The following is a 24,280-nucleotide window of genomic DNA, read 5'->3' as shown; positions in this document are numbered from 1 at the left end:
AAAGAGAAGACTGCATAAAAGTAAATACAGAAGGTTCACTGCACGGTGCAAGCCACTCATAAGCATCAAGAATAAAAAGGCTAGGCTGGACTTTGCTAAAAAAAATCTAAAAAGCCAGCACAGTTCTGGAAGAACATTCTTTGGACAGATGAAACCAAGATCAACCTCTACCAGAATGATGGAAAGAGAAAAGTATGGCGAAGGCACGGTACAGCTCATGATCCAAAGCATACCACATCATCTGTAAAACACAGCGGAGGCAGTGTGATGGCTTGGGCATGCATGGCTGCCAGTGGCACTGGGTCACTGGTGTTTATTGATGATGTGACACAGGACAGAAGCAGCCGAATGAATTCTGATGTATTCAGAGCCATACTGTGTGCTCAGATCCAGCCAAATGCAGCCAAACTGATTGGTTGTCGTTTCATACTACAGATGGACAATGACCCAAAACATAAAGCCTAAACAACCCAGGAGTTTATTAAAGCAAAAAAGTGGAATATTCTTGAATGGCCAAGTCAGTCACCTGATCTCAACCCAATTGAGCATGCATTTCACTTGTTAAAGACTAAACTTCAGACAGAAAGGCCCACAAACAAACAGCAACTGAAAACCACCACAGTGAAGGCCTGGCAGAGCATAAAAAAGGAGGAAACACAGCGTCTGGTGATGTCCATGAGTTCAAGACTTCAGGCAGTCATTGCCAACAAAGGGTTTTCAACCAAGTACTAGAAATGAACATTTTATTTACAATTATTTAATCTGTCCAATTACTTTTGTCCCTTTAAAAACAGGGTGCCACATGTTAAGGAGCTGAAACTCTTAAACCCTTCATCCAATTTTAATGTGGATACCCTCAAATGAAAGCTGAAAGTCTGAACTTCAACTGCATCTGAATTTTTTTGTTTAAAATTCATTGTGGTAATGTCTAGAATCAAAATTAGAAAAATGTTGTCTCTGTCCATATATATGTGGACCTAACTGTATATATTACCTATGGAGCATTAGTCTATTATATCCCTTATTTTATTATGAATTATTATGAAGATTTTTCAGAACTGTTCTACCAAATGCAAAGAATGATTATTCATCTACAATCTAAAAAGCATGCCAGCATGATGTATAACATCAGGTTAGCATCCGTACAGCACGGGTAAATATTGCCCTGCATGTTTCATTATTTTTGTGCTTGAATTATTAAATGCCGTTTTATTGTTGGAAGTTTTAATATTAATTAAACTAAAAATAAAGGGAGTTCTGTGCTTTGTTGCACAAACTAATTTGAGCTGCCAGCCTAATAGGTTTTATTGAATTATTTACATTTTTTTATATTGCTGTTATTACTATTTGACTCCAAGCTTAGTGGCTGTGTTTGAAGTTGCTTGTAATATTTGACTATTACTATATATTAAACAAAAAAAAACTCCGTTTAGTTTGCCTATTAATTATTTTTATATGTTTTTACAATGCCTGAGGACTCTGGCAGGGGCAGGCACACCATTTGTGCCATGTCTACAGCTTTACTGGGGCATAGTAGATAGAGAACCCATTGCCACCTTAAAAGGAAACCTGTCTCCAGAAAAAAATGGTATTAATCTGCAGATATAGGTTTAAAAGTAAAGACCTTTTTTTTGGCAGAAAATGTTTTATTAAGTTTCAGACAAAGTACAAGAGATCTGATCCAGTAAAAAGGAAAATAAAACAATTATTAAGATAAGCAAAGTCACATCCCCATCCCATCCGGGCAATAGTTATCATGAGTTCATCGTAGTTCGTAATGGGAAATGATCGTAGAAAGCATTTGCTGCATTCCCTCTCGAACACATCATGGCCAGGAACTTCTCCCACGCGAGGGGGGAACGAGAGTGCTAAATAAGCTTCATTTCCCATGGAGTAGGAAAGGGACAGAAAGGAAAAAGAAGAGAGGGGGAAGAAAAGAGAGAGAAAGTAGGAGAATAGTTTGGGAAGAAGAATGTAAGAGGGGGGGAGAAAGGGGGGGTATACAAACACCGCCACCACCGCAGACTACCCACAGTTCCCGCCGATTAGGTGCACGCTATTAGAGCCACAACTGAAGTCGTGGGCTTTCTCTAAAAGTGGTCCACATAAACCACATATTCCCATGTCTGTCCCATTTGTCAGCATCACGCACCATAAGTGACTCCATCCTCTCCAGTCGGTCCATCTCAACAATGCACTCCTCGATCGTAGGCACTTTCCTGGATCTCCAATGTCTGGGGATAACCAACCTTGCCGCTATAAGGCAGAATCTGAACAAGCCCCTCTTAGCAGTAGATAAGGAGCCAGGCAGCAACGAAAGGAGTGCAACCTGGGGAGATAGTGTGATACGAACACTCGACATTAAGAAATAGATCTCAAAAATTGCTGACCAGAATGGATGGAGGAGGTGACCGGACCACCAGATGTGAAGCATTGTACCCACTTCTCTTTCACATTTCCAACACACATCAGGGACCTCAGGGAAAGTTTTATGTAAAAGAGCAGGGCACCTATACCATCATGTTAATATTTTGTAGTTATTCTCCTGAGAACCACATGATGTGGATAATTTGTGAGTAAGAGTAAAGACCTTAAAGCGATCCGACTCAGAGAAAGTGGTCTACAAATACTCCTCCCATGCCTCAATAAACTGAGGTGTGTCAGTAGCCAGGGCCTCTGACAGCATGCCATAGAGCAAGGAGACAACATGAGAAGGACCCGTGGATAACCGCAGCAGGGACTCAAGCGGGGTGGGAGGGTCATGAGGCACTCTAGATATAAAGGCTCTCAGTTGTGAATACTCCAGCCAGGACAAAGGCCCCCCAGAGTCAGTCACCTGCAGAGCCTCCCACCTCCCCCATGGGGAACCTAGAGAGCTTATCGATAACATGTCCCAGATCCACCCACTCAGCGACCTTCCAGCATAAGAATGAATTTCGTCCCATACCAGGAGGGAAGTCTGGGTTATTAAAAAGAGGGCTCAGTCTACCCGGTCTGTGGGCAAGTTAAAGCTTGTCACAGTGTCTGTCCCAGAACCTTAAGAAGGTCTGTGAGAGGAGGGGGAACTCAGAGACTGGGGGCCTATGGGAAACTTGAAGCCAAGGTAGATGGTCAGGAGTACACGCCGATAGATGTCTCTCGACTGTTACGCATTGTTTATGAGGTTCATTAAATCTCCAGTCTACTACTCTAGATAAAAGAACGCATTGGTGGTATTTTTCAAAATTGGGAAATCCCTCACCCCCCCTTGACTCCGCTCTAGTGAGGACTGAGAATCTAACTCACGGTTTACTACACTGTGTTCCAAATTATTATGCAAATAATATTTTCTCAGATTTTCCCAAATTACCTATATGAATTGCAGTCATTGTAATTTTCCAGTCAAATAACTATTAGAGTACAATTGAAAGGTTTTTGTACAAACTGCCTATGATAACAGTATATTTTTAAAAAAATAAAAAACTCAAGCTGCACTCAAAATGCATGTGTCAAATTATTATGCACAGCAGAGTTTTCAACCTTTTCATTTTAATAAAGAACAAAAAAATGGTCATTTTTGAAATTATAAGCATTAGCAGGTTATTACAAACTGAAATCAAACAGTTTTCAACTCAAAACTTTATTCTAAGTGATGTTAGATTTGCACATAGGACCCCTTGTTCGAAAGGAGCTTCTGAACTCTCATTCATTGAATTTGTCAGGTTTTGGATGGTTTCTGCTTTAATTGTTTTGCATGAGGACAGAATACCCTCCCAGAGCTGTTGCTTAGATGTGAACTGCCTCCCGCCATCATAGACACTCCTTTTGATGATGCTCCAGAGGTTCTCAATGGGGTTGAGGTCAGGGGAGCATGGGTGCCACACCATAAGTTTGTCCCCTTTTATGCCCATAGCAGCCAGAGATGCAGATGTGTTAAGTGCAGCATGAGACGGGGCATTATCATGCATGAAAAAGTTGAAAAAAATGGATTCGGCAGATGACATCATGCGACCTATTCGGATCAGCTCTTCTAGGGCCCAAGGAGCGGTGGACTCTATCCATTTCAATATGAGTGTCTGAGGGTCGTTCCAATAGGGAGTTAAAGATATGGAGTTGAACCGGTGTTAGCTCACGTGCTTCCACTGACTCTGGGAGCCCTTGCAGCCTAATATTGTTTCTCTAGTTTCTATTTTCTGAGTCCTCCATCATATCAAATAAAAGCTCAAAGTTTTGTGAGTGCTGTTCCAATATCTGCTGTTACGTTTTTTGCTGCGAAGTAAGGTCAGCCACGTCGGTCTCCAAAGTCTTAACAGTGCTATTAAGTTGTGTCACGTCTACTTTAAGAGACCTTATTTCAGACTTACAAACAGCCTCAAGGCGCCTGATATATCCCTCCATGTCTGTCTTAGTGGGGATGGCTCCAAGATTGGCACGGAGGTCATCCATGTCTCTACTGACATATGGGGGGCCCATAGATTCCATGGAGGCAGCAGATGTGTGTTGTTGAGGCCATGTGGATGCCCCTTGATGGGTAAAATTGTTAATAGTTGGGCTCTGATCAGGATCTGTTGGGCCATCAACCTTATCCCCCATGTCCCCTGCGTTGGTGTCTGAGGGAAGCACAGAAGAGAGGGTCCCAGCAAAAGCGTGACGATCCTGCACTGTGCATAGTGAGGTGAGGGACTGTGGGGCTGCTGATGTTGCTGAGGGAGGGGAGGAATGGCGCCCGCTTTCATCTCCACCAGCACTCCTGGTGCCTCCCGCTCTCGCCGCTCCCTGGGGAGCCACTCGATCAGATGTAAGACCCACCTCAGGCCGGCTCTGATTATTCATTTGTCCCCCGGGAGTGCGCCGCTGCAAAGCCGATCCAAGGGGAGAGGCAGGGGAACGATTCCCGCCTGAGTGCTGCAGGTTTGGCGCGTGCACAGTATCCACCATGACAGGGCGCGTGGTACACCTGCCAGCACTCCCCGGGGCCATCAAGTACCTTGTGATATCTTGCTTGGCGGCTTCCACGGGAGAGTCCTGGGCCGCCTGGGAACGGAGACCGGTCTTCCCTCTCATCAGGGCTATGGTACTTGCTTATATAGGCAAATGATAAGCTACAGAGGGGCTATGAAGATGTAGCTCTAACAGTGTGTGACCACTCAGTGCCATGTCCAGGCCACGCCCCCTACATAAGACTTTTTGATAGCTTTTTATTACATTTTTTGAGGAAACAAATAGACATTGTTTTCTCTGTTGTGTGTAATAAAGATCTGATTTAAAATGTTCATAGTTTTTTCAATATTATTGAAGATTTTGAACAGTTTGTCTACATTTTTATAGTCTACAGAGTTGGCTTGAACCTGCTATCATATAATTGCATTAACAGTACAAAGAAATACTTCTGTGTATTGTCATCTTTCTGCTCTCCTATGAAGTCCTGCCTGTGCTTAGCTCTGATTACAGTAGTTGCAAGTTTTGTATAGTAAAGCCATCAGCCACTGTTCATGGATTGAGCTCCCATATAGAGCCTGTTCCATACACCACATTACAGGTAAGGCAGATGTCGCCAAAGGGTTACTTAATCCAATGAAATGTCAGCCCTGCAGAGTTTTATAAATTAAATGTCTTGAGTCTGTCAATTCCCTTGAAGTCTTACACATTTAAAAACAAATTATACATTCATATAACAAACTAACAAAAATAGTTTATTGCAATCTCTGTCTACCTTATTGTTCTGTATACATAGCTCATTGAGCTCCATGTATACATTGCGGGAAGAGATAATAATCCTTCCTGCTTCAGTTCCAGTAATCACATGATTCCAGGGTACCAAAATGCTGAAGACGTGCAGTCTGTAGAATATAATTATTCTGTAACTGGGATAAATATATTCATCCCAGTTACATGGGAAATCAACTGAAAATAAAATCATATTGAAAGGGGGGAATTTAGTGTATAAAATAAATGTAAAGATAAAGACAAGAGCAAAAAATAGATACAACAAAGTAAAAAAAGCTCCTGCCTGCCCAACTTGTCAATTCCCCTGCACTTTCTCCCACACCCAGCAACAAAAAATGATTATACCTTATATAAAAATGATCATGACTGACCCAGTAATACAATTTAAAATGTGTGTTTAGTGGCACTTTGTGTTTTCCCTCAGATACTGTCAAATCATATAAAGTAAACATAAAAATTGCATAAAAGTGAGGTCCTACGTTTTACAAAAAATTTACGCAAATTTTTTTTTCACTAACATAGCAAGGCAAAAATTCTATAGCATTTAAACCCACATGTACTAAAGAAAACGAAAATGTGCCTGGTAATGAATTGGGGAAAATGATCCAGTCTTGAACTGGTTAATGATGCAGCTACAGTTGGTATTTTCATGGCTGACACATTAGATGATTGCAATGCAAACATTGTACTTAAAAATAATGTTACATTTTTACAGTCAAGCTCTTCTTTTTTTATTGCAGACCTGGTAGTGGCCTTTATGGAATTGACAGCATGCCAGACCTTAGAAGAAAAAAAACAATACCCATTGTACGAGATGTGGTAAGTAACAGTACCATAAAGAAAATTAAATTAACTCACAAATTTACTGAATTAATTTATAGTTAAAAAAATTGTGGGCAAAACATAAAGATAAGTTGTTTCATTCCCACTGAAACAAGGTTCAGCATTGTCAAGTATTGCCCAGTGCAGCTAGTATTTATTAAATATATCATGAATTCATGAGAATCTATGACTATTTATAAGGAGTCTTATAGTATTGATATGAGGAATTCTAGAGAGTTTATGAGGATTGAGAAGGCATTGCAGATAATCTGAGGATCTTTAAACAATTACAAACAATCTACAGTAAAGTATAACTTTCAGTTATATAAGTTGAAAAAAAGATTGTAGGTCCATCAAGATCAACCTTTCTCCACCCGTTATATACATTCTCTATCGCTAGATTATTTAGGACCCACAATGCCATTTGTTGTGAGAAAAGTATCCAGCCTTTTTTTAAAATCCTGTGATATTTTCCACAGTTTGACTAACTGTAAAGAACCCTTTCCAATTTAGCTGCCGGAATCGCCTTTCCACGGCACTTAATGGATGTCCTCTGGTCATTTGTAAGGTCCTTGGAAGGAATAAGCCATGTGCCAATCCTTTGTACTGACCACACACACATGTATTTATACATAGAAATAAGATCTCCTCTGAGGAGTCTTTTTTTTCTAAGCTAAATAAGTCCAACTTTTCTAACCTTTCCCTATAGGAGCGGCCTTCAATCCAATGTAATAACCTAGTTGCCCACCACCAACTGACTCTAGCTTTCCTGTATCCTTTTTTAAAATATGGAGCCCAAAACGGCATCTTATATTTTATATGTGGCCTTATAGGTTATTTATAGAATGATAGCAATACATTGGGATCACAGGATTTTATCTTTCTTTTTAGACACACTAAAATCCTGTTTGCTTTTGCAGCTGCTGCTTGACATTGAGTACTGCTGCTCAGCTTACTTTTATCCAGAATACCCAAGTCCTTCTCCTGTTCTGTAGTCCTGAGAATATTTCCATTCAATGTATATGTAGCAATAGGATTACTCTGTCCTAGGTGCATTACTGTACATTTATAAACATTAAACTTCATCTGCCATGTATTCGCCTGTGCAGACATCTTATGTAGATTGTTCTGTAATATTTTACAGTTAAGCTCAGCTGTTCTTATCCTACAACGTTTTGTGTCTTCAGAAAACAACAAAACTTGGTATTGCACTTTTCTCACAATAGACTGAAAGCAAATAATGACACTTTACTCTCAATCCCATCCATAAGGTCATTAATAAAAAGATTAAAAAGAATCGATCCTGGCACAGATCCCTGCGGCACCCCACTGCTGACTATATCCCATTTAGAGAATGTACCATTTACAATGATCCCTTGTTTCCTGTTCCCTAACCAATTGTTTGCCCATGTTCTTGTAGTGTCCCCTAGTCCCTGCTGATGGAGCTTCAGTATAAGGCTGTTGTGTGGTACAGGATCAAATATCTTTGCAAAGTCCAGATAAATCACATCAGCCACATTACCAATATCCAGATTTGCACTTACTGTACCTCCTCATAGAAACCCAACATGTTGGTTAGACACGACTTATCTTTCATGAATCCATGCTGCCTGTCAGTTATTATATTATTCTCTGCAATATATTTTTGCAGATTATCTCTTATAATGCCCCCAAAATTTTGCATACCACTGGTGTCAAACTTTCTAGACAGTAGTTACCTGGATTCACCTTCTTATCTATGAGAATATACAAGGCCAAGTGCACACAATAAGTATTTGGTCAGTATTTTACATCAGTATTGGTAAGCCAAAAACAGGGGTAGGTAAAAAAATGCAGAAGTGGTGGCTTGTTTCTATTATACTTTTCCTCTGATTTCTCCTAATTTTTGCCTACAAATATGCTGACCAAATAGTCATCGGGTGCACCTAATGAATTTAAAAGGGTTGTTCGGTGAGCTGTAGCTATCACCTGGATAGGTGATACCTTATAATATAATGGGGGTTCTACTGCTGGCACTTACAATAATTTCTAGAATAGGACAATTTTATCTCCGTTAGAATGGAGCAGCTGTGCACATACTTGACCATAGCTCCATTCATTCTCTATAGGACTGCCAGAAAAAGCGACGCTCAGCACTCGGCAGTCATATGGGCAATGCAAGGAGCAGCAGTCAATTATTCTCTCTGCAGCTCTGTTCTAACAAGAATAAATAAAAAACAAGAGCGCAATATGGTCTTATCCTAATATAACCAAAAACAGTACGAGTAAGATACGCTCACCTTACAAAGTTGTGTGTTACACAACAACTGAAAAAACAGTTGCTGCAGCTTCCATAAAAATGTTAGAAATGAGATTGCCAAGGAAATGGAAGAAATCAGCGCTTGCTGGAAGAAGGACATCCACCCTTGGATATAGTCTAATAGTTTATTGTCAACGTGTATCAGAGTCACACCGAATCCTTCCTCAGGACAACCATACATAAGAGCAGTATACAGCAGACACACATACATGACAAAATAAAAAAAACGATTCCAAGAGAAAGGGAGAGGGATGTACATAATCACATGTCATGAAGCAAAAAAACGGTATATAATTATGCATCAAAGTTAAATGAAAGAAGTGTAAAATGTGTAACGCATTATTGTAATAAAGAAAGACTCCTGTGCTATTATGCGTAAAAAAGTGAAAAAATAAAAAAAAAAGGGGGAAAAGAATAGAATTTATGATGGCTTTTGAATTCGGTGAATAAATGAACAAAAAGCCTCAGGAGGTACTGTGCTACACGATGGCTATCTGATCGGTGAGGGTATCTGACTAGAACTGGATTGTAAGAACTGCCATTATTATACAGGAACTATGTAGCATGGGTGTGAAATATGGTACCCCTTTCCTCAGCTTGAAAGGTAATTAAAAAATGGCACTTAACAGGAACAGTAGAGGTCAAGATAAGGTCTGGAAGACCAAGCAAAATTTCAATGAGAGCTGCTCGTAGGATTGCTAGAGAGGCAAACCAGAACCCACGCTTGACTGCAAAAGACCTTCTGAAAGATTCAGCAGACTCTGCAGTTGTGGTACACTGTTCTACTGTTCAGAGACACCTGCACAGATATGGCCTGTATGGAAGAGTCATCAGAAGAAAACCTCTCCTGCTCATCACCCTAAAATTCAGCATCAGAAGTATGCAAAAGAACATCTAAACAAGCCTGATGCATTTTAGAATCAAGTTCTGTGGACCGTTCTGTGGAATATTTCACGGGCAGAGGGAAGAATGAATTCAATGAAATTTCAACCAATTCTTGAAGCAAACATAACACCATCTGTAAAACACCTGAAGGTGAAAAGAGGATGGCTTTTACAAATGGATAATGATCCTAAACACACGTCAAAATCCACAATAGACTACCTCAAAAGGCACGAGCTGAAGGTTTTACAATGGCCCTGATCTGAACATCATTGAAAATCTGTAGCTAGGCCTCAAAATAGCAGTGCATGCAAGACGACCCAGGAATATCACAGAACTGGAAGAATTTTCGAAGGAAAAATGGATGAAAATCCCAGAAACAAGAATTGAAAGACTCTTGGCTGGCTACAAAAAGCTTTTACAAGCTGTGATACTTGCAAAAGGGGGTGCTACTAGGTACTAACAATGCTAGGTGCCCAAACTTTTGCATTTTCCATTTTCGGCCCCTTATTTATTCACTGTAGTTATCGATGCTTTTGTCTGCAAGTATTCTTGGCTGATGATTTTTGTGGCATTAAATGCGTGTTCCATTAGCTTCTTGGGATAATCTTGTTTGTTAAACCTATCCCGCAAAATGAGCAAAATTATCCCAAGAAGCTTGTGGAACACGCATTTAATGCCACAAAAAACATCAGCCAAGAATCCTTGCTGACAAAAACATTGATACCTATAGTGAATAAATAAGAGTTTAACATGATCACCACTTTTAGTTCAGCCAATACGGAAATACAAGAAATCGTACAAGAACATTGGCACATATTACTAGGTGATCCTATTCTGGGCTCATTTCATAGCACCTAGCTGTGAACGTGCTAATAACAGTACAAAGAAGGGCCAGTTTATGAAGGAACCAATTAATGGGATTTTTAAATGAAATTTGGCTAAATGCCTATGTTGTAGCTCAACAGAACCACCTCTTTTATCTCCCCCAGCACTAATGATAAATTCACAATAAAAGGGTTCCTGACTTATCAAATTAGTCATGTAATTTATGTTATACAGTGCCCGTGCAGAGAACAATATGTGTCTAGAACCACACATAGAAGGCTAAATAACCACAGATATAACATTAAGAAGGGCTTACTTCAACATGGTCTATGTCGGCATTGTGCAGTAGCCCATAATAAAGATTCTATGGGATTAAAAATGTCCCCTATTGAGCACATACCTAGTGATGGTGTAAATCACATTCAGCAATGGAGCAGAAAATAAATCTACTGGATTTACAAATTAAATACCATTAAACCATCTGGACTGAATGATATTTCTGATATTTTTAACTGATAGGACTCTCTGTGGTTATCAATGTAATAGATTTTATCATTTTTATGATCAACAGGCCAAGTTACATTGCTTTAAAGGTTTTATCATCATTGTTGGTTTTATTACATCTTTCCCAGCCTTATTTATTAATTCTAGTATTTTAATTGTGCTGTTTGATGTATGATATTGACTTCTTTCTCTGTGCTCCTACCTATGGATGCGATTCCCAATGGAATTTGGATTCTTATCCATTCTTTCCTTTGTGTTCCTACCTTGGGTGTGGTTCACTTTTTAGAAACCCCAGGTAGTGCGGTATAGACACATTTAAACACACTAAATAAAACTGACTAGAGTGACGTCGGTTCCCCCGCACACTAGATATTATATTATCACCATTGTTTAAAAAAAACTATATCCACTAGTAAAACCTTTCCTTATAAGCTCCTTCCTAATCATTAAAGTATGCATGTAATGCAATTCTCATAATTTTAATTTAATCATCATAATGTCATATATATCTTATATATCTTTATTCGCAAGCTGATAAGCAAACCTATTAATCTCATAAATGCTCATAATATTTTTCATAATTTGATAAACACTCACATAAATTCTCTTTTTTTTTTCACTATTTGATAAACACCCATATCTAATACTCTTTACAATTTGTTAAACACCCATATCTATTTTAAAAGCTTTCTTATATAGTACAATCATAATTCTTCATTCGCAAATTACAGTATAGTTGTGTGAAGGTAGAGAATGAGATGGAGCTCCTCTCCTATTAATGTGTTCCTCTCCTTTAGTTACCCCATAATGAATATATTGTACTTTCCACGCTGTTATCCAGTCTTTTTCCGCTAAAAGTACATCACATATTGCAGAGCCCAGAGACAAAGGCACCCTTTCATCCTCTGCTAAAAAAAACACTACTTTCACTATATTATCTTCACTTGATCTGTTTATCTGTATTACGCAACCTATTAAACAGAACTACCATTACTGCATAACATCTATATGCATTCATCAGTACGATGGTTAGTTATGGTTTATAGTTTACTTTACAACATCCTTCTGCACACACTAGAACTACATTCAGTTGTAGCGTATATAGTTTTTTTCTTTATACATTTTCTACATCCAGTTGCAGTTCTTAATAATTTTATTATTCACAGTGTCCCCCCATAATAAAATAGTTTTAGTTGCACTAAATGCACCTTCACAGTTCTCCTTTGTATTTAACATTTATATTATACAAACTTCTACCTTCAAATACAGTAATCTTACTGAAAGGTCAACCGAATACTATGCAGGATACCCCTGTTGTTTGATTCTGTGGGTCTGGACTTCTTTACCCCTGTGCGTGGTCTCTTTTGTCTCCACCACTTGGCTGTATAAGTGCTGAAAGGTTCTGTTAAGGGGACGGTTGCAAACAACTTTATTAAATAATGGCAAGCAACCGAACCGGGGGTCCGCGATGCAGCCTGGTGGACTGCGGCCGAACACCTTCCGGGTGAGAAGGTAAAACAACCAACTTAAATAACAATCCCTTCCGTGTTACTGCACACCGGAACGGGAATAGGGATTCGCACTGTCTCCGTTAAATGCACGAGAGATGTGCGATAAATAATGTATCTGTAGCCCTGTTACAGCACAGGGGCTACACAGCAGGCGCTAGGATGCGTGTGTGATACACGCCGGCATATAAGTGCTCCCAGCCGGCGTGCTACCGGACTGAGGAGTATCTCTCCACGTGGCTTACAGGCGGTGTCGGGAATACGGCGTCTGCAGACTGCTTGGGGTGTATGGCGACCCCTTTGTCGGAGCCAGACTGTCAGACGAAGCTACCTGCCTCCCTCCATCTAAGGCTGCCTATCCCTCGCTAAACCTGCCTGAAAGAAGCTAAAGCACACGTGGAGCCCAAACGACCAAGCGTCCACACAACAACACCATCACTGCTCAATGATCAGAGCGCGCCGCCATGTTTGTGGGCGGGCTATTTAAAGATTAAGCCCTGCCCACCGTCGCACTATTGGTGACATCACCCGCGACCAATCAGGCGGTGCCAGGTCACCGGATCAGCTGACTCCCAAACCACCAATCACGGTCCGCCATGTCACGGGCATGCTCAGTGCCGTGAATCCTGGACTTAGGCTGTAGCAGCCCTGTTTCCCTCCGCAACCTACGCTTCATGTTGCTAGGAACAAAGACCCAAGAGACAACTTGTACATCTCGTGCACCAGCTAGGCATTGGGACTGACGACAATGCTGAGCAGCATCAGCCCCGGCTGGACCGGAATAGGAGACCACAGAATCCACTGATGGTTCTGAACCCATTTCGAATCCAGCAAACGCCCGACGCCTAACAGGTACCCCATGCTGTGAACTCCGGTAACCTTGTTCATCTATGAAAGAGAAAAGAGTGGAACTCTGTTCTCAGTCTCTCTGGCCCAGATCTAACTGATGACTCACTCCAGAGAAACACTGTTTCAGTGTCTGCTCTCCCAATATAAAGTGCAGAAGCATTTACCCTTGATTCTTGACCATCTCTAAAGCAGTCAGTCATAAAATTTATATATATATATATATTGGTCTGATATATATATTTTTAAATAAATAGATATTATTAAAGCTATTTTTAATAAAATCTTGCTTTTTAAGAGCAAATATTTTATTATATATTGAACACACACACCATATTTCACACCCGTGTTACACATATTTATTACTCACACACGTGGTTTAAAAATTCTACATAGTTCCTGTATAATACTGGCTGTTCTTACAATCCAGTTCTAGTCAGATACCCTCACCGATCAGATAGCTATCGTGTAGCACAGTACCTCCTGAGGCTTTTTGTTCATTTATTCACCGGGTTCAAAAGCCATCATAAATACTATTCTTTTTCCCCCTTTTTTATTGTTTTTTCACTTTTTTACGCATAATAGCACAGGAGTCTTTCTTTATTACAATAATGTATTACACACTTTACACATCTTTCATTTATTTTTGATGATAAATATATACCATTTTTTCTGCTCCATGACTTGTGATTATGCACATCCCTCTCCCTTTCTCTTGGTGCTGCTTTTTTTTTTTTGTCATGTATCTAACCATGTGTGTCTGCTGTATATTGCTCTTATGTATGGTTGTCCTGAGGAAGGAGTCAGTGTGACTCTGAAACTTGTTGACAATAAACCATCAGATTATATGCAAGTGTGGATGTCATTCTTCCAGCAAGCGCAGATTGCTTCCATTTCCTTGGCAATCTCATTTCTAAAAGCAATAAAAGTGCCCTGTTCTGGTAATCCATGGGGATCCCAGCAGTAAGACCAACACCAATCCATAAGATTTTATCTATCCTGTGGATAGGTGATAACTTCTTTTCTCAAGACAACCCCTTCAAGAAAATATGTGACTTTTTCATGGATTTCCAGAAGATCTTCAAGGTTTGTGAAGAATTCCAAGAGATCTTTCAATGTCTTTAAAGATTTTGACATAATCTATTATATTCATCGTGGAACTCTAAGATGATTTTGACCACCAAATAATAATTCAAGAGAGTTACGGATAATCTTATGTCATATTTCAAAAACTCCTGAAATCAAGTATTACTTGATGTAATATATCAGCTGATAAATCTAGATGACAACTGTCAGTAATGCAGATATATATGAAATCATCAATAATAAATGGCACTCTAGGCATTTTTTAACTCAAAAACACAAAAAATTTGGTTCAGACAGAATGGTAACGATGCTGCCCTTCCATAGTCTATGGTAAATGAAGTCCGATTTATCTGGACAATATTCACATAGGTGGTCACCACCAGATAAATATTTACATGAAACTGGGGAGGGTAGAAAGGGGAAAATGGAAATGTGAATAAAAGTTAACTTTTATTAATTTGTTAAAACCTATTTTAAAATATCAAATAGAACATACATCCGATAGGGGATGTATATTGGGTCACTGCTATAGCTGGGATTTAGGCAGCTGTGACCCACAAGCTCCTGGAATGTATGTAACAGCACTAAATTAAGTGGTTCCACAACCAATGTCCCTACAAATAAATGGTTGGGTGATATATATCCTGTCAAAGGATCTCAAATTATTCACATTCTACACTGTCATTGGGGAATAGCTATCCAATAATTGAATTAGCATCCACACTACCAGCATGGGAGGCTGAGTATACTTTATAAAGCCACAAGTCTAATATCCCTATATATAAGTCAATTAGGACCTGTGGAATGCTATCGTGTTTTAATCCACCTAAAGTGCCTCTGCCTTACTGGCACAGCTGGTTTATAAAAGCTGGTTTATTTGTGCCTGTGCGATCCTGTGAATCGGTCAGGAAAGGATGATGATTCCACACATAAGAGCCACACAGGTGGTTAAGTATGACACCTTGCAGGTGAATGGATAAACCGCCGGTACACACAGTGGCAGGGCAAAAGCAGGACATGATGATCCTTATTGTGCTGTTAATATAACATTTACAGGACAGCTCGTCCCTGATGCGCGTTTCGCCGGAGGTACCGGCTTTTTCTAAGGCCTTAATTTGAGATCCTTGACAGGATATATATCACCCAACCATTTATTTTCAGGGACATTGGTTGTGGAACCACTTCATTTATTGCTGTTACATACATTCCAGGAGCTTGTGGGTCACAGCTGTCTAAATCCCAGCTATAGCAGTGACCCAATATACATCCCCTATTGGATGTATGTTCTATTTGATATTTTAATATAGGTTTTAATAAATTAATAAAAGTTAATTTATATTCACATTTCCTTTTCCCCCCTTTTACCCTCCCCGATTTCATGTAATCCTCCCATATTCTAGCTTGGTTGACTTATTGTTTCTCTACATTTTATAAACAAAACTGACACTATCATCTGTTAAATGTAATGTCACTGACATACCCCAGTCTACATTTGTGGCAGAAATTTATGTTGAACCTGTTAAGATCTTAGACAATGAAAGCAAAGAGGGTCAAAGTGAGAGGGTCTGGTTATTTACAATTTTTGTACCAAAGCAGCAAGGTGTCTAATTCCTTGCATTTATGACTTCCTATTATGTGATGTGATATACTTTTATATAGTGATAGTCTTTAGGCTGCATCAGCACAAACATTGTAGTGTTTCATTGAGATTCAGGCCACATTTCAGACTAGACAAATTGACTATAGGATACCTTCTACACATATCAAATGTGTTGCAAATGTATTTTCTTTCAGAAAGTGAAATCACATTACATTTTTTATTCAATTTAAGTCTTAAGCTTATATTCACTAAGACATTAAAAAACTATTTGGCAACAGAACAAAAATGTCTTTCTTCCTGTAGAAATTTGTACTGTTGTATTAGTTGTATAGATCATTAAAAAGACAAGGTTTTCTGTGTCTAGATTGTATTATTTTTGAGTTATTTTATTGTTTTAATTCTATGTTCACATGTATTTTTTTATTTTATTTATAGCCATATTGATAATAGCGTTGTCTTTCAGTATACTATGGTTGGTATTTATTGACTGTCTTATGCATATCTTATGCAATCCTTTTTTGTTCTTTTGCTAACAATTATCGTATTTTTCGGTCTATAAGACGCACCGGACCATAAGACGCACCTAGGTTTTAGAGGAGGAAAATAATAAAAAAAAAATTAAGCAAAAAATGTGGTCATGATGCACTTTTAAGGGTGAGGGGGTCTTCTGCTGACACTGGTATAGGGGTAATGTCCCCCAATTCTGACAATATCCCCCATCCTGGTATATATGCCCCCCCTTCCTTTAATACGTGGTCCCCATCCTGGTATGCCTGGCTCCCCTCCATCCTGGTATGCATGGCACCCCTCATTTCCAATCCTGGTATGCATGGCTCCCTCATCCTTATCCTGGTATGCATGGCACCCCTCATCCCAAATCCTGGTATGCATGGCACAGTAATCCCCATCCTGGTATGCATGGCACCCCTCATCCCCAATCCTGGTATGCATGGCACCCCTCATCCTTATCCTGGTATGCATGGCACCCCTCATCCCTATCCTGGTATGCATGGCACCCCTCATCTTTATCCTGTTATGCATGGCACCCCTCATCCCTGACCTGATATGCATGGCACCCCTCATCCCTGTCCTGGTATGCATGGCACCCCTCATCCTTATCCTGTTATGCATGGCACCCCTAATCCCTGTCCTGGTATGCATGGCACACCTCATCCCTGTCCTGGTATGCATGGCCCCCTCATCTTTATCTTGTTATGCATGACACCCCTAATCCCTGTCCTGGTATGCATGGCACCCCTCATCCCTGTCCTGGTATGCATGGCCCCCTCATCTTTATCCTGTTATGCATGGCACCCCTAAGCCCTGTCCTGGTATGCATGGCACCCCTGATCCCTGTCCTGGTATGCATGGCCCCCTCATCTTTATCCTGTTATGCATGGCACCCCTAAGCCCTGTCCTGGTATGCATGGCACCCCTGATCCCTGTCCTGGTATGCATGGCCCCCTCATCTTTATCCTGTTATGCATGACACCCCTAAGCCCTGTCCTGGTATGCATGGTCCCCCTAATCCCCATCAAGATGCACATACAAAAAAAATAAACACTCCTACTCACCTTTCTTTCCTCCTCCAGCGCTGTGTCCTGTCTGCCTGCACTGATCTCTCCATGCGAGCCGCGCATGACGTCACTGCTATGCGCGGCTCACATGGAGAGATCAGCTACCGGAAGTCACTGCTCCCCACGCCGGGTCTGTGTGCGCGGGGACCAGTGACTTCACTCTCCTTCATAGCTGGCACACAGCGGAGCCACGCTGTGGCTGCTGCTGCTGCCGGCTATCTCATGTGCCCGCTCATTAAAGGGCATGAATATTCACCCCATGCCCATGGGCGTGGAGAGAGGTTGAATATTCATGCCCTTTAACAGCGGGCACACGCGACTCCGGCAGCAGCAGGAGACGCGCTTCGCTCTGCTGTGTGCCGCTATTAAGGAGCATGAATATTCAGTGCTCCCCACGCCCAATGGGTGTGGGAGCAGTCAATATTCATTTTCTTTAGCAGCGGGGACAGTGTAGATTGCAGCGGGCGGCTGCTGCCTCCTGTGCCCCGCTCCTCCACCGATACCGCTCCCCCCACACCCCGTATATATACACACCCCCCCCCCAACATTCGGACTATAAGACGCACCCCCCATTTTCCGCCAAAATTTTGGAGGAAAAAAGTGCGTCTTATGGTCCGAAAAATACGGTAGTTTTTCCTAATCTTCTATGCAAGAAAATGTGTGTACCATTGATTTTGAAAAATAAGTTGATGCTTTCATATTACCGTGCTATAGTTGTCTAATACTTTTCTATTTTTTTTTCCTTCTCTAAATATGTGATTGGCGTGCAGGCAATGGTAAGTATCCACAGAAATATTCTGTTATGCATGTGGAGGTTTATATTAAGAATTGTGATGATTAAAGAGGTGTTTGAAATTCAAAGATAATGTAGCATTGGTTGGGAAACACCGGAAACACCAGACCAGTAATGGATTTTTCTGTTTGTTGTGCTTTCCTCTGCAAAAAATGTGACCATCCTGTCAGTTATATTGATTTACTCCCCTTACTTGTCGACTTTGTCATTTGGCGACATAACCTAATCAGTCATCTTGAATTAGAAACTTTTAGATCAAATTACTTTTTGCCTTTGTCTTCTATTGTTCCTCACTGTCCCTTCCAGAAAGAGCATTGTGCAGAGTAATAAACTTCCAGGTGTACCTTTATTTTGTTAAAGTACATAGCAGATGCCAAGAGAGTGATCTATGGCTTCAGTGTAAAATATAATAAGTATATAGTATTATTAGACATACAGATTTTGTATATTGCTATAATTTTATATAATGGTCACAAATTGTATACAGTCTCAAGTAAATAAAGTTTAATCATTGCACAATAGAAAAGTGGGAATTGTTAAAGAATATTAATATCTTTTGTCCCAAACTCATCAATAGCATTTTTAAGATAAGATATTCATCAAAATGGCACATGATATTGAAGAATTTGGTGCAAATTTTACAGTAAAATGTTGCACGATCCTTTCAATCAACTTTAAAATCTTGCACATCAGCTTTTTAGGGGACACATTAAAACATAGTCAGATTTTGATCTTCACTACGATACTGGAGTGTCATATTGCAGAAAAATTGCAAAATATCAAAAAGTTGAAAATTAATTAGCTGGAAACATCTGTATTATGAAATCCATACCAAAACCCAAAAATGATGAGGACTGAAAAAACTATTGTATAAATTGTGCAAAAGCTGTAAAAAATTGAAGAGTAAATAAAAGAGCCTAAAATGTAAATTTTTACTCTCCCTAAAAAAGAATGATGAATCTGAGGCTTTTGTGCTTTAGGAGCTTATTCTTATCATGCTCTCTGTTTGTTAGTGAAATAAAATATTCTTACAATCAGATGCTGAAAACCTGTACGGGTCTTGTCCTTCTCGCACAGATGAGGGTTTATTACAGTGTTTCAGTTTAGACATCTCTACAGGCTCAGGATAGCTTTTCTCCCCTACACCATATTAATCAAAATGAGGATAAGATTTTGACACAAAAGTCATGGGAAGCTTTCCATTAAGATGCCCACCATCTTACATAGCTGTTGGCTATAAAGACATCCATCTCTCCCAGTTTCCCCATACACCCCGGCTTATGTGTTTCCATGAGAAGAGTGGAGTAAACCGCTTCTAGGCATTCTGGTGAAAATTACAGTAAGGCTAAGTTCACACATCCAGTAATTATCTGTTTGAAACGGATCTAGCAGCAATGCGTTATCTTAGGCGGACAAAAAATGTTGTGCAGATACAACTTTTTTTGTCCACCTAAAAAAAAATAACTTCAATTGGATCCGTTTTTTTTTTAAAAGTGAAGTCTGCGGAAAACCGATCCTTTAATTAGCCATCCATTTTTCGTCAATTTGAAACAGATCCGTTTTCTCCTTACTGTATCAGTTTCAAGTCAACGACCAGTAGTCTTTTCAACATGTCCTGCAGTCATTTGAAACTGATCCTGTTAGCGAAAACTGGATCCTTTTCAGATGGAAGAAAAACGGAATGCTATTTATTGGATCCGATTTCCATAGACTTTAATGTTTAAAAAACATATCCAGTTGCAATCAGTGTTTCTAGCTGGTCAAAAAAGTTGTGTCTGCACAATTTTTTTCTCCTGCTGGAGCTGTGGTCACACAAACGTATATTTTCACACTGCTCAAACTCCGATAAGAGTTTTCATCCGAGTGTCAGTTTACTGTGATCTGATTCTCTCGCATGAAAAAATCGGAGCACAAGTGCGGAGAAGACGGAGAGCTTAATTACTCCATCTTCTTCATTGTCTGTGTCCGCGTAAATCGAGTGCAGTCCGATGTTTTACACGCACCCATAGACTTTAATAAGTGTGCGTGATCCGATTTGAGGAGACACTCACAGCATGCTGCCATTTTTCTTCTAATGCAGAATCCTCATGAGAAAAAAATAGTAGATCAGCACTGCCTCATAGTATAACATTGGGCCAAGTGCTGTCTGATAAAACATCGGATATAACTCGTCTGATGAGTACGCTTGTGTGAGCGAGCCCTGATATAACAGATTGCTGTTGGATCTGTTTCAAATGGAGGATTATGGGAAATGTGAACTTAGCCTTCGTCAGACCATGGCTGGCCATGTCAATCCTGCTATACCCTGTACTCTTTTTTGACAATTGTAGAATATTTTTGAGAGTTGAAATAGGGCATATTTGCCCAAAAATCGTGTCCCCCAAATGTTGCAACTTTTTTTCCACTAGTAAATTGGCTTTCAGCTCTTAGAATGTATCTGAAAGTTAGATCACTTTTCATTAAACAATTATTAAGCTTCATTTAAATAGAATTCACATGAAATAAAATAGAATTCACATGAAATTAATTTCACATTAGCAAAGTGCACAATCTGCCCTCATAGCTTTCAAGCCCACGGTTTCCAAACACAGAGAGGAACACACACACAGGAGGATATCTTTCAATATTAAAATTCCACTATCCTGATACCAAATCAATGTCATACCAAATGTCAAGAGCTGCATATACAGTCTTGGCCAAAAGTGTTGGCATCCTTGAAATTGTTCCAGAAAATCAAGTATTTCTCCCTGAAAATTATTGCAATTACACATTTTGTTATACACATGTTTATTTCCTTTGTGTGTATTGGATTAACACAAAAAAAAACAGAGAAAATAAGGCAAATTGGACATAATTTCACACTAAACCACCAAAATGGGCCCAGCAAAATTGTTGCCACCTTTCCAAAATTGTAGGTAAACAACTTTGTTTCAAGCATGTGATGCTCGTTCAAACTCACCTGTGGCAAGTAACACCTGAAACCAGATAGATTTATGTAAATTGAAGAAAATCCTCTAAACGAAATGGCCTGGACCAAATTGCTGTGCATGACTATATCTCACACAGCACAAATTGTTTCATTTTCCATGTAGAGAATGACAGTTTGACAAAAGAGTTGTTTCCTTTGAGTAGATATGCATTTCCTCACATTTTAAGCAATGCACTTGCTGTCAGTTTTCAGTTCTCAAGTGCATTGGTGATCGCTTGTCTATATTACTTTCCACATGACATTTATCAGCCCAGTTTTACATTTGCTGTCCATCCACAACAGCTTCTTCTCACTTTTTCAATACTTCCATTTATTATATGTAATAATAGAGATTTGCTATAATCTAAATTGTTAGTGAATCCCCCATTCTAGATTGATATCTTTTTGATATTACTTCAACTATCAGTCATCTCCTTTTAAAGTTTTGTCCTAACTATTTCCATTGAGAACTGTCATCTTTATTATTTATTATATAATATTATTACTTGAGTAGTATTGAAGTGTTCCCTACCATCTATCACTATAAAGTGTATACCATCCTACCCATCCTCAATTGCTGTTATATTTAAGCTCCTTTAAATTGTGCAGTGAAGGAAAACAGTGTCCTTGGGACTCCCATTCTAGTTATCAGGGAGTGTTCTAGTGGTGGGTGAATCCCTGTTGATAAGTGTTCTATGGCAATTATAGGAAAATCCATTTAAAAGCATAGTTAAAGGGAATCTGTCACCAGGTTTTTGCTAACTCATCTGAGAGCAGCATATTTTAGGTAAAGAGACCCTGATTCCAGCGATGTGTCACTTAGTTTACTGGGTGCAGCAGTTTTGACGCAATTAGAGTTTTTAGACGTAGCTTGTAGCAGAGCTCAGAAAGCTAACCCCGCCCACACCACAACTTTATGTGTAAATTGTCTATTGACAGTGGGCTGTTTGTCTGAGGAATGGACAAGTTGGACCAGGGCTCACGTGAGCTGTAGTCCAGGCAGTGATAATCTCTTGGTGATAAAACGTTCATTGTATTGCAACAACAGCACGCAGCCTAATAAGTGACAGATCACTGAAATCTGTGTCTCAGCCCCTACCTGATGCTGTCCTCAGATGACATAGCAAAAACCTGCTGACAGATTCCCTTTAACTTCAGAGTATTCCCTTTTACTTATGTATCTCTGTGACTTACAGTTGGCTGGATCAGTTAAAATGACGACTATAGTGTTAATTAATCTTAAGCCGTCTTAACACAGAGCCATGCTACCAACAGTATTTTTATACTCTAAGGAATAGTTGCATAAAATCATCTTGTTTTTCTTTATCATTGACAATAAGATTCTTTATACTTACTTTAATAGTGTCCCAACCAGTACAGGGTTGTACAGTACAGTACAAAATGTATTTGATAGAATTTGACACATATATTGTGTAATATCTGCACAAGAAAATCAATTTATTCCAGAGTAACCAATCATGAAAGGTGCATGATTGCATTATCAAACAATGATAGAAAGCTAAATAAAACTTATTTGTGAGGGCTAATAACCTCTGCCTTGCTCTGAATCCCAGTATATATTATTTAATACAAGAATTTTAGTTGTATAATGCCTTTTGTTGGCTTCACAGACAGCTCAGGTGGACTGTGGTAAAAGAGCTAAACTGTATCAAGGGCTTGTATCTGTATCGTCTCAGTTTCTTATCGCTACAGATATTTAACCCTGTTCACTACTAGTGTGTATATCACCTAAAGTTTCTTACATTGTAATGATACTATGAAATATTTCCACATTCATACAGACACTGGCCGCACGGAAAGCTGGAATATCTCTTGCGATGGTTATCCGAACCTCTGTGAACAATGAGGAACTGGTAAGTAATTTTTTATGTTATATTCCGTAAAAAATACAAGGCATCTTGCATATTGCACGTTTTTTTTCCATGGCTGCTGCTGTCTTCCAAAAGCGTGCCATGCTCTTCTTGGCCATGCACATGCACATACTTTTGCTCTCTTAAAGGGCACCATGCTCCTGCTCTCTACCAATGACTCAGAGCTCTGAGCTTGATAAAAAACCTACCCTTTATTTTGGGACTGATCATTCAAATCAATTAGGTTTCATTCTCTGCTAAGGTAATTGTCCTAGATTTCCAGGTACTGACCCGGCTTGTTTATTTGACCTTGCCACAAGTCTGAGTCTGCCACATCCCTTGACCACTGGCTGTCACGCATATACAAGGAAACTCAATCAGACTCGACCCATGCACTGTCTGAATATAATTCCTCCTTGGTACTAAATACTAAGTTTCACTTCTCATATAAAACCAATGGTAAAAGTGAACTCCATGCAAAGTGATCTGAGAATTTCCTGTGGGAAAGTCCATACCCAATTACAGAGGTTAAAATGAACCTAACAACTAATACATGCTGCGCAAACCAAGGGCATCATTATTCAGATACTGGCACTAATATTTTAGCCACGTATTTTACTACTTAGAAACACTTTGGCGTTTCGGAGATAAAACAGTCCTTGCTTCCATGTCACTCAAAAAGAGCAGGGTAGGGAAAAGCGATTGGCCTTCTGGACTAGTCTACCTTGTGGCTTGGTCTGCGGGCGGCTTTTGAATGTATTTTTTCCTGATAAAGCTTCAGAGTTTAACATACTTGACTGACATTATTCAGCCAGGTCTGATACACGATGTCTGTGGTTCAGGCAGCATGGATCAGCTGTCAGGTTCCTTTTAAGATAGTTTTTACCTTGTATAGCCCTACAGCGAATCTGGTCGTAACTCAGTAGATTTATATTACTAGTAGTCAATTACTCAGAGCTAATGAATTTCTAAGCTTGATTGCTCGATAGA

The 24,280-nt window shown here is 39.6% G+C and overlaps 1 protein-coding gene across 1 annotated transcript in view; it reads left to right on the top strand.

Moving 5' to 3' along the window:
* The window catches only part of UNC13C (unc-13 homolog C), an 861,108-nt gene that overhangs the window by 193,190 nt on the left and 643,638 nt on the right, over positions 1-24,280 (top strand). The window contains exons 6-8 of the mRNA XM_073653015.1: positions 6,447-6,525; positions 18,429-18,434; positions 23,222-23,293. Coding sequence (XP_073509116.1) covers positions 6,447-6,525; positions 18,429-18,434; positions 23,222-23,293 — 157 coding nt within the window. The remainder of the gene's footprint in view (positions 1-6,446; positions 6,526-18,428; positions 18,435-23,221; positions 23,294-24,280) is intronic.

The sequence above is a fragment of the Phyllobates terribilis genome, unplaced genomic scaffold (genome assembly GCF_046119375.1).
Source record: "Phyllobates terribilis strain yellow unplaced genomic scaffold, ASM4611937v1 Scaffold_11__3_contigs__length_659146591, whole genome shotgun sequence".
NCBI lineage: Eukaryota > Metazoa > Chordata > Amphibia > Anura > Dendrobatidae > Phyllobates > Phyllobates terribilis.
This window is presented reverse-complemented; position numbering and strand designations above follow the sequence as displayed.